Genomic DNA, 11791 nt, shown 5'->3' with positions numbered 1-11791 from the left:
GATTTAGTAATGAGGATTCTTAGCATATTAGGCAGGACAATTATTAAATCACAAGTACCTATTATTAAGAAAACGTAGATATTTGGGGGAAGGAGTTAGAGTCAAGTTTTCACTTCTAGTGCCAAAAAATAACCAAATGAGCAGAAAAGGGGATCAGGGGGAAGAAAGATGTCCCTAAATTTCTGTTTTCAAGAATGTACCCAATTGCTAAATGTCAGAGGAGAAATAGCAGATGATAAGACAGGGAGAGCCTGCTCTGTGGTCTAAACCATCCACTCACCGCAGGGTTATGTGTCTCTGCGGAGGGAGATGATCCGTGCTGAATATCGGAAGGTGTACCACTTGCTTTACGAGGAAGAGAGACGTTACTTAGAGAGAATGGAAAAAGAAAGCAACGAGATTTTACAACAACTCAGAGCAAGTGAGGACAGCATGGACCAAAAGGGAAAACTCCTAAGAGGAACGTATGAGGACCTCCAGAAAACGTGTCATAAACCAGACGTGGAGCTGCTCCAGGTAAGGGCTGAGGAGAGTCACGGGGCTGCCTGGAGAACGTCCACAATCTCTTCGTCTACCGTCACGCGTTGGCAGTGATGCTTTGTGATGCTGTGGGAGGGGCTTTACCTGTCTCGGTGATGCAGAAGTCCAAAGGGTATTCTTGCCATACATAACAACCCAAGTCTGAAAAAGCAGGTTAAACACAATCCTAGAGAACACCTCCTTCTCAAGCTGTAATATACATTCACTTACCGATGGACAGCCCCGAGAAGCTTGTTTGAAGACTGTGGATTTGTATGTGGACCTGGCAAAAATGAGAAATTTCAGAATCTATACAATTCATTTTCTCTTTCTGTTTCCGTGTACATGATACAATCTGCTGGAATTGGGGCTTACCCACTCTTGGGAATAAGTAATGAGGTCTCTACTGCGAATCTTGTGCCATATACTGAGTTTTTTTTTTCTGTTTCTCTTTGCAGCATTTTGAAAACACTTTAAGAAGGTAAGTTTACGCGTATATTAAAAGTTTGAGAATTGTTTAAGAGTAATCAGGCTATTGGTGCTGAAATAGGAGCATAATTTATTATGATAATAGAACCCATTTTATAATATATTTATTTTTCCATGTCTCATAAGGTAGAGACGCGTTTGTCATTTTGTGTAAGGTGGAGCTGGACAGGGCTCTGTGGAAGCCCGTGCGGTTGGCAGTTCTGGGCACAAGCTGCGCGTAGACAAAGCGCCATTTGCGATTTTAATGCTTAGAAACGTAACACATTGAGGATGTGGCCCAAAGCTGTGACAGGCTTATGTGGGAGAAATAGGTGTTTCCGAGAAGCATAGAGTGGGAGAAGGGAGAGAAAGCCACGGGGCAGGCGGGGGGAGGACCATGTAGGGTTTGGGCTCCCACGCAGCACGTGGCTGACTCCAGCTTCACGTGGAAAGGCTGTCTGTGGCACTTACGGAAGCTGGGACCTGGGAGCAGAATCTCTGCCCGGGCTAAGCTCCTCACCCCCTTGCTGTGCTTATATGGACACAGCATCTCGGTGGTGACCAGTGTGGATTAAAAATCAAAGTGCCCTTCTGTAATGTCCTCAGTTTCGAGCCATTTTGCAGAACCCCTGCTTGGCTGTGAAGAACCAGATCCTGAAATATTATGCCAGGATCAAAGTGTTAGGAGGTAGAATTGGGTTTAGTTTGCTCTTCATAAAATAAATGGGTATTTGTTAAGTTTCCTCGTTTGTGGAGTTACATTCATAACTATTTACGATGCTAACTATGAGGATTTTAATGAAGCATCTTCACGGGGACGTAGATTAAATATAACCATTGTAATGAAAATGAACTCAGAAAGAGTAACTGACTGTTCTTTTTTGCAGGAGTGAGTCAGTGCAGCTGCACATGCCCCAACCTGTGGATCCACGGCTCAGTTCATGGCCCATCACGGGGCTGATAGAGAGACTCAACCATTTTCTTGGTAATAGACCGCCCTTTGGTGGGATAGCCGTACGTTCTCCTCAGCTAGTGTCTACGGGTTATGTTGCTCCATTGTACGATTGATGATTTCATATCTGGGCATTTTGTAACCCAAGTTGCCTTTGTGGAAAAATAATATATGTGGACCAACAAATAATATCTGGAGAAAAACCCAGTACAATAGTTTATGATAAGCTACCTGGAAGTAAGCAATAGGAAAAGATAGTTGATGTGTGCATCATGCTGAGATTTGGTGTTAACTGTATGAAACACGTAAATCTGCATGAACATTCAGTATATTCCAGGTTTTGGGTTATGTGGTGATTACTGGCTGTGAGATGAGTAGAGAGTTTTGTTTTCTAGAATGTTTCACAATAAACGCACTCTACACAGTACATCCTTTATTCACATAATACAAAAATACTTTGTATAAATCAATAGTGTTAAGAACAGAAAATGAATACTTCTACACAACCCCACAAAGTAAGCTAACCACTTATTGCCTAATTTTCTTCTCAAAAATTACATTTGCTGAAAATTCTCACAAGCATTCTACTTGTAAAAGATATGAATTTTTCTTTCCGGTTATTTTATCTTGATATATATTGGTAAAAAATACTTAAATATGAGGCAAAGTGACCACTCTTTAGGAATTATTATTATTTAGAGTTATTCTTATTTTCTGAGAAGAGAAGTTGGCTACTCCTTTCTGCTACTGTCAATTACTAATGATGTCCCAATTTTAAAAGTTTCAGAGGAAAAAAACCAGAGCTTAGCAATATCCCTCTTCTTTATACATTTTAAGAAAGTTCATAAATGTCTTCTATTTTGTCTCATTAATGATTTGCTCATTATGAAGACAGGCCCTGGCATACAGTAGATTTCTAGAGCTTCCTCACTGCCCTGGCCCTTGTTTCCAGGGAAGGCTAGAAACCCAGACACGATATAAAGCCCAAGTCCACCAGGAATTGGTAACGCTCCATGTTAATGGGACTGTTTCCTTCCTCCTGCAGTGCCCATTTTTTTTGAAAATGAAACAACGACCTGTCACATGCCGCTGTTTGAAGATCTGAGACGTTGGCTCTTCAGTCGCGATCATCCTGACATTGTCACTAATGCAACAAGATCAAAATACTTTCTGACATGGGGAGCCCAGACATTTACCTGTGGTCAGCATTACTGGGAGGTGGATGTGGGGAACTGTCGGAACTGGGCCCTTGGATTTTGCGATGATTCTTGGACAATGAGGAATGACATGGCGCTTGACTCAGAGGGGATTTTTCTACTCTTTTGTATCAAAGAGGACAACCAGTGTCGTCTCTTTAGCTCCTCCCCACTGTCGCCTCAATATGTAGAAAGGCCTCTGGGCCACGTGGGGGTGTTCCTGGATTATGAGTGTGGTGTGGTGAGCTTTGTGAACGTGGCCAGTTGCTCCCTCATTTGCAGTTTCCTCTCACGTTCCTTCTGTCTTCCTCTCCGACCCTTTCTATGCTCTGCACCCTCGTGAGGTGGGACATGTCAGAAAGTGACCACAAGCGTCAGCTCAGGGAAGTGCCTGCTTGAGGGTCTTCAACGTCTTCCTTTATCCAACCCATTGACTATTTTTAAAGGTTGATAATTACAAGCGTATACATTTGTTTCCATTGTATTTAAATAAAAACAATCTCTCTTAGAGGTTGATGCCATCTTTATTCTACGTCTTGTCCTTTCACTTGATTCCAAGGTAGCTGGAGGCGAAGAATACCTGAGTGGGTTTACTCCGCTGCATGGGTTAAAGCAAGAGCACAGGTTTCTTCTCACTGGCAGACCTGGAGTTCTCTCCTCTTTGCTCTGCATCTGCTAAGGCGTGTTTCTTCACCAAGTCTCAGCTTTAAAATGTCTTCTTCATGGAACGGTTTTTTAAAGCTTCTGGACTAAATGAGGTCTCCTGATTGCATGGTCTCAGGAGACCTTATACTCTCTGTAAAGTCCACAAGCTAATATTGCCCCTCTTCCTCTTGTTTACCCATTATGAGAAGATATATGCCAGGCTAATGTATAGATATATTTCAGTAGGTAGCACTGAGTTTAACATGTAATTGACATTCAATAAATGAGTAAATTCATAGATGTTAAAAGGCAGCAAATAAGAATATGCTCTATCACTGTCAAAAAATGTGCTAAATGTAACCAAAATCAAATGAGAAACTCAGGAGTGTTATTTAATAGAAATGTGAATTAGGCTGCCTTTAAAATTGATAAGCTCAGCAAATTAGACACAAAGATACTTACTGAAACAGAACTTTGACAGAGATAATAAGACTGCATATTTTAGAAATTTTAATAATTTTAATGAAAATACCTGTAGTTACGGATAGCCAAATTTATACGTACCCTTGCAAGTTTTTGCTAATGATAATAATGAAGAGACAAATTTCATTAAAAATGGTTCTAAGGTTAATCAAATAATAAAAGATTGAAATAAATGGTATATTAAACTATTATAACAATAAACATATTTTATTATATTTTTTATCCTGAATCATATACATAATGCTGAATATTATTATATTTAATTCACTTACTGGAAGTTATAGGATACAATAAATAGAATCAGTATTTCAGATCTACAGGTTTGATTAAAAGTCTGGCAATGTGTTTGTTAATGAGAGGATATCTAGGGTAGTCTGAGAATTACTGAGCCCACCCATGGGTGGTAAATCTCACCCAGGAGTTTAATGACAGACGATTTGCATGATGGATCATTTGACAGAAGCAATATGAACACACATATGCATACATATGAATGTACTATATGTTTTAATAGCATCATACACTTAATCACACTTATATTTTATTTGTTTGATTGTGTATTAGCATAAAAAGATTAAGATAAATACAACAATAAGGAGGAGTAGCAAACTTTTATTGCAGAGAGATAAATAAAACCAGCTAAATTGAAATGACGTGTAAATAATTTGTGTTTCATTTCCTTATATTGCAGAAAATCAGTAGCATAGAATGTGTTCTTGAGCATGAATTACTTTATGAAAGTGTCTTAAAATGAATTGACATTAATTCTTAATATTTAACAATTCACCAAAATATTGGTGAGGATACATCATAAAAAACCAACCAGCATTTATAGAAAGCATTCCATGTGTAGGCAGGAGCTTAAATTAATTCCATGAATGTCAGGAGCTTAAATTAATTACTCTTTCAGTCCTCACAATAATTATAAGTAGAATAAAGAGAAACGATTTATATTTCCAGATGAGGATAATGAGGAAGGAAGGAAGAAATGAGTTTAATCATAATATGAACAATTATATGCCAACAAATATGATAACCTGTAACCCTGAAATAGATAAATTCTTAGATACATACAACCTACCAAGTCAGAATCATAAAAAAATAGAAAATCTGAATGCCAGGTTACTAGATTAGTCCTTTCTAGATTATTAGTAAAGAGATGGAAACAATAATCAAAAATCTCCCAACAAATAAAAGTCCAGGACCAGATAGATGGCTTCAATGGTAATTTTTACCAAACATTTAAAGAAAAACTAATAACAATCTTCCTCTACCTCCCTAAATATTGTAGAGGAGGAAATTCTCCCCAACTTATTTTATGAGGAGGCCAATATTACCCCGATACCAAAACCAGACAAGAAGCCACAAGAAAAAAAAAAAAAAAAATACAAGCAAATATCTGTGTTTAACATGGATGCAAAAATCTGTAACAAAATATTAGCAAACTGAATTCAACAATCCATTAAGAGGACCATACACTATGATCAGGTGGTATTCATTCCAGAGATACAAGGATGGTCCAACATTCCACAATTCATCAATGTGATATATACCACATTAACAAACTGAAGGATAAAAATCATATGGCCATCTCAATAGATGGAGAGAAAGCATGTGATAAAATTCAACATCCAATCTTGATAAAAACTCACCACAAATCAGGTATAGATGGAATGTACCTCAACATAATAAAGGCCATCTATGAAGGCTGAAGCTGAATCTTCTCCTGAAATGGTGAAAAGCTGAAATCTTTTCCTCTAAGATCAAGAACAGACAAGGAAACCCAATCTCCACCCTTTCATTCAACATAGTATTGGAAGTCCTAGCCACAGCAATTATTCAAGAAAGAGAAATAAAGTGTACCTAAATTAAAAAGGAAAAAGGAAAAGTGTCATTACTCACAAATGATATTATACATAGGAAACTCTGAAGACTCTACTAAAAAACTGTTAGAACTAATAAATTCAGTAAAGTTGCAGGATATGAAATCAGTATCAAAATTCTGTTAACTTTCTGGGGCGGCTTTGTGGCTCAGTTGGTTAACTGTCCAACTCTTGGTTTTGGCTCAGGTCAGGTCTCAGAGTTTTGTGGGTTCGAGTCCCGTGTCCTACTCTGTGCTGACAGTGCAGAGCCTGCTTGTGACTCTCTGTCTCTCCCTCTCTCTGTTCCCCTCTCCCACTTGTGCTCTCTCTTTGTCTCTCAAAATAAATAAATAAAATTAAAAGAAAATTCTGTACTTTCTATATAGTAATAATGAAGTATCAGAAAGAGAAATTAGGAAAATAATCTCATTTACAGTGCATCAAAAGGAATAAAATACCTAGGAATAAATTTAAGTCAGGAGGTGAAAAATATGTACACAGAAAACCATAAGCCATTGGTGAAAGAAATTGAGGAAGACACAAATAAATGGAAAGAGAATCCATGCTTATAGATTAGAAGAATATTGTTGAAGTGTCCATGCTACCTAGAGCAATCTACTGATTCAATGCAATACCTATACAAATTCCAATGGCATTTTTCACAGAAACAGAACAAATAATAAAATTTGTGTGGAACCACAAAAGACCTTGGATAGCCAAAGCAATCTTGAGAATAAAGAATAAAGCTAAAGGCATCCATCTCCCTGATTTCAGACTATGTCACAAAGCTATTGTGATGAAAACAGGATGGTATGGAGTTGAAAATAGACACAGAGATCAACAGAACAGAATAGAGAGCATGAAAATAAACCCACCCATGCGTGGCCAACTAAGTTACAACACAGGAGCCAAGAATATAAAGAAAAAACGGCTTCGTCAGTGAATGGTGCTGAGAAAACCGGACAGCCACATACAAAAGAATGAAACAATACCACCATCTTACATCATGCACAAACATAAACTCAAAGTGGATGGAGGACTTGAATATAAGACCTGCAACCATTTTAAACTAGAAGAAAACATAGGCAGTAAGCTCCTTGACCTCAGTCTCAGAAATGATTTTTTGGGTCTGACACCAAAAGCAAATGCAACAAAGCAAAAGAAAACAAATGAGACTACGTCAAATTGAAAGCTTCTGCACAGCAAAGGAAACCATTGATAAAATGAAAAGGCAATGTACTGAATGGGAGAAAGTATTTAAAAACAATATATCTGGGAATGGGCTAATGTTCAAAATATATAAAGAACACATGCAACTCAATAGCAAATAAATATATAAACAAACAAATAAAACAATCTGACCTAAAAATTGGCAGAAGAGGAGTGCCTGGGTGGCTCAGTCAGTTCAGCGTCTGACTCTTGGTTTCAGCTCAGGTCATGATCTCACGGACCATGAATTCGAGCCCTGCCTGGGGCTCTGTGCTGATGGTGAGGAGCTGGCTTTGGGTTTTCTCTCTCCCTCTCTCTCTGACCCTCCCCTGCTCTCTCCCTCCCTCACTCTCTCTCTTAAAATAAATAAATAAACTTAAAAAACTTTTTTAAAAGGGGACAAAATATCTGAATAGACATTTTTCCAAAGAAGACATATACATGGCCAACAGGTATACAAAATGATGCTCAACATCACTAATCATCAAGGAAATACAAACCAAAGTCACAATGACATAGCACCTCACATATATTAGAATGGCTATCATCAAGAAGATAAGATTTAATAATGTGATGGGGAGGATATGGAGAAAAAGAAACTCTGTAGACTGCTAGTGGGAATGTTAAAGTGGTACAGCCACTGTGGAAAATAGTATGGAGGTTCCTTAAAAAATTAAAAATAGAATTACCACATGACACCACAATTACACTTCTGTGTATTTGTCTGAAGAAAATTAAAATATTAATTTGAAAAGATAATCTGCACTTGCATGTTCATTGCAGCTCCTGGAGTACTACACACTGGGGAGAGGGAGATGCCTCTGGTGCTGACACAACTTTGGTTCAGAGCCATAGGACCACTTGTTCCTTCAAGGGTGCTGCAGTCAAACATGGTACAATATAGATTATGAGCTTCCCAGCTTTGCTTTCCCTTGCCAAACACTTAGGAAACTACAGCAGGGATGGTGGTGGAGTTAGCTCCCATCCTTCAATTTTTCAATCACTTATTTTTTTTAAGTTTATTTATTTATTCTGAGAGAGAGAGAGAGAGAGAGAGAGAGAGAGAGAGAAAGCTCTGGTAGGGGAGGACCAAAGAGAGAGAGGGAGAGAGAGAATCACAGAGGGCTCTGTGCTGTCAGCTCACAACCCAATGAGGAGCTTGATCCCAGGAACTGCAAGATCATGACCTGAGCCAAAATCAAGAGTTGGAAGCCCCTCAATAACCTTTTTAAAAACTTTTTATCCTGTTCTAGCCTCAGTTTCTGTTAGGACAGTGTCTTTTCCCTGACTCCCTTGGGACCAGGAATTGCACGTCCCTGAAGCCCTAACCACCCACAGTAGACCAGCACTGTGCTGGATTTGGGGCCATGGAGATGGGTTCTTCTGCCCAACACAGTGAGGAAAGGAATGCCTGACAGTGCAGAGAGGTAAGGTGGCTGACACCGAGAGTTTTGAAAGCTTTTGCTGTATTTGTTCTTAAAGGGACAGTGCCTAGGGTCATTTGGCTTCTTGTACTTAGAGTACAGTGAAGAGAAGCCAGTGATATCAGGGAGAGGCATTCAAGGTTCTTCATGCATAGGGCAGCGTTCGTGCATCACCAGGAATGGGTAGGGCTCAAAGGAATCAGGAAGGATCTTATGTTAGTGCCTGGCAGTCCTGGTTGGCCACTTCTAAAACAGTCGACACACAAAGGGTAGGTGGGAGGAGACTGAAGACAGGGATCCTCAGCCCCAGAGTGAAAATATCTAAACCTGAGATCACCAGGCAAAACAGAGCCAGGATGGACCACTGTGACTATGATCCTGGAATTCCCTGACCCTCTCTTCTTTCTTGGCCCATCACTGAGCAGTTTGCCCCAAAGCTCATGGGCTCCCGTCTCTTTTCAGTCAGATCTGTACTTAGAACCCATCAGAAGAGGTTTTCTTTCCACTAGGTACTTCTTGCCATGGGGATGTGATGGAGGGGCACTCATCCCATACCACTTGTTAATGGGGTCCACTCCTTGCAGTACAACAAAAGGTGAGAGCCTTATCTCCAGAAATTCAGGTGGATTCCTTCACCCCAACAACATCCAAACCTGGCTTACAAAGATTATTCAGCAAAACAAATATCTAGCAAACACCAGTGTTAACAAATCTGACAGCCAAGAGGAAATGAGTAAATTCAATGAAAGATACACACTACTGAAGCTAAAAATAAAAGAAAAGAAAATCAATAGTTCTCTATCAAAGAATGTGAATCTGTGGTTTAATAAATTCCCCCTCTGACTTGGGTTTTAAGAAAACATGGAGTAGCAGGGATGGGATTTGCTCTTCTACCCCAGACAAGAAAAAGCCATAAATGTGGTATAAAACAACATTTTTCCAAGTTTCATAAGTAGCAGAGGAGAGTAAACAGAGAGAGGGAACAAATGAGGAGACCTCAAAGATGGTCCCATTTCACTCCCTGGAGATTTGCAGATGTAGCACAGTGGGGAGGAGGTCAGACAGCCCAGGGGTCGCCCTGAACTGAGGAGATGGTTGGAAAGTCAAGAATGTCAAAGTGGCTGGAGTCCCAAGACTGAATACTGTGGAAGGTAGAGCTGCACAGAGGAAGCACCCTAGAGGGTCATGGAGGACCCCACAGCTAGAGTCCACAGCTGGGTGCAAAGTGAATGCTTGTGAGGACAACACTGTAGGTCAGGGAAAGAACCTCCCCAGAGAGCTGATGGAGAAGTACCTGTGCACAGTCAGGGCTACAGATGGTTCTCATCATCCTGAGAGGACAAGCCACACACTAGGGGGAGACCTGGTGGAATACGCAGGAGAGTACTGTGCCAGTGGTGGGGGACATCCAGCCCATGTTAGAAGTCTCTGGCTACTTCTTACACAGTTTAAGAGCAAGTCTTCAAAGCTGGAGCCTCTCCCAGAGTTAATCCTACCACCCAGACAGGTCCTGTGCATGTCCTCAAGTCAAAGAAGCAACAGAAAAGAGAACAAGAAAGGGGATTTAATCCCTGAACTGGGACAAAAGAGGCCCTTTCCCCAGAGGGGAAAAAAAAAAAAAAAAAAGGCTCTCTCTTCGGGCAAAGGTCTTTCCCTATTGCCACTCATCGCAGCTTTGTCACTGGGGCTGACCTTGCGTCAGGGCTGGGTGAGAAAAAGGAAGAAGAAAAGGATTTTTTTTCCCCACACTTTGATGTATGAGGGGCCTCTCTTCCTGGTCCTTTGGCTAGAAGGGGGTGTTTCTTTGGGGGCTTTTGCCATATACTCCTGCTGTGAAGTTCAGAGAAGTGGATCTTCCTTTCATCCAGTCAATGCTAGGGAAGAGAAGAGGAAAAAGAACTCCTTAACACTCACCCCCATTATGGGTAATTAATGATTCCAATGTTAACTCATCTCATTTCACATTCTATTCTTAATGCCTCAGAGTCCTCACATACAAAGTCCTTATTTTTGGTGCTCTGCTCAGCATGTCTACTTGTCATCTCTGGATGAGACTTTGGGGGATTGATTCCATTTTGACCAGTGCCAGAGGTCAACACCAAACTGTTAAGCATGCAGCAATTCTTGGAAACTTCCAAGAGGTGAGAGCATCATCATATTGCTTTAAATAATCCCTAGGCAATTCTTTGAAATTTAGGATAGTTTCTTCACTACTACATCTTCACAGAAGTGAATTTAATTGCCAGAATATTACCTCTCTTCCAAAAGAATCTTGAGTAGGGAGAGAAGAGGAAGGGACAGCAGGAGAAAGGAAGGGGGAGAGACAGAGATCGATTCCTTCTTTACACAAAAGAAAAAAAAAACCTTTTTCCTTGTGATGAGAAATCTTAGGATTTACTCTCTTAACTACTTTCCCATATACCATGCAGCAGTGTTAGCTATAGTCATCATTTTGTACCTCACATCCCTAGAGAGTTTGACTTTACTGTCTGGCTATTTTGCAAACTTCTAAGATCTAAGACTGAAGCATTTTTTGAAGTGAAATTTGTTGGCCATTTGATATTTTATGTGGTTGAGAACTGAGGTTGATTGATGTTTATGCATCCTCCAAAATGTATATATGTATAGTTTTACTATATGTAATTTCTTTAAAAATACTGCAGTATCCAAACATCTAGGTCTTACTGTCTGTATAAGTATCACTCTGGTAAAAATTGTCTACATTCCTGGAATACTGTGCTCATCACCAAGAATGATCTACAGCAACACTAGGCAGTCAAATTATATACAATTTATCTCTTTTCAGTTAAAAGTCATTTCTGACCCATGAATCTGAAAGGTAACATAATTCATTTCTTTATTCAACAATATTTCTCAGCACTTCCTATCTTACTGTGTCTACATTATCTTAACCTTTGTTGGTTATATATATATAGCCTTTGCTTTTAATAATTTTGACACATTCCTTTTTTAATGTTTTATTTATTTTTGAGGGAGTACAAGTTGGGGAGGGGCAGAGAGAGAAGGACAGGA

At 39.7% G+C, this 11791-nt stretch overlaps 1 protein-coding gene across 1 annotated transcript; it reads left to right on the top strand.

The window, feature by feature from the left end:
* Positions 1-267: 267 nt before the first annotated feature.
* Positions 268-3646, top strand: LOC121039183 (tripartite motif-containing protein 43-like; the record flags this gene model as incomplete). The annotated part of the gene is made up of 4 exons (XM_040489107.1): positions 268-516; positions 978-1000; positions 1875-1972; positions 2985-3646. Coding segments are annotated over 4 exons (864 nt in total), but the record flags the coding sequence as incomplete, so codon positions are not given.
* Positions 3647-11791: the final 8145 nt, after the last annotated feature.

The sequence above is a fragment of the Herpailurus yagouaroundi genome, unplaced genomic scaffold, assembly GCF_014898765.1.
Source record: "Herpailurus yagouaroundi ecotype Mexico unplaced genomic scaffold, PumYag 180, whole genome shotgun sequence".
Taxonomy (NCBI): domain Eukaryota; kingdom Metazoa; phylum Chordata; class Mammalia; order Carnivora; family Felidae; genus Herpailurus; species Herpailurus yagouaroundi.
This window is presented reverse-complemented; position numbering and strand designations above follow the sequence as displayed.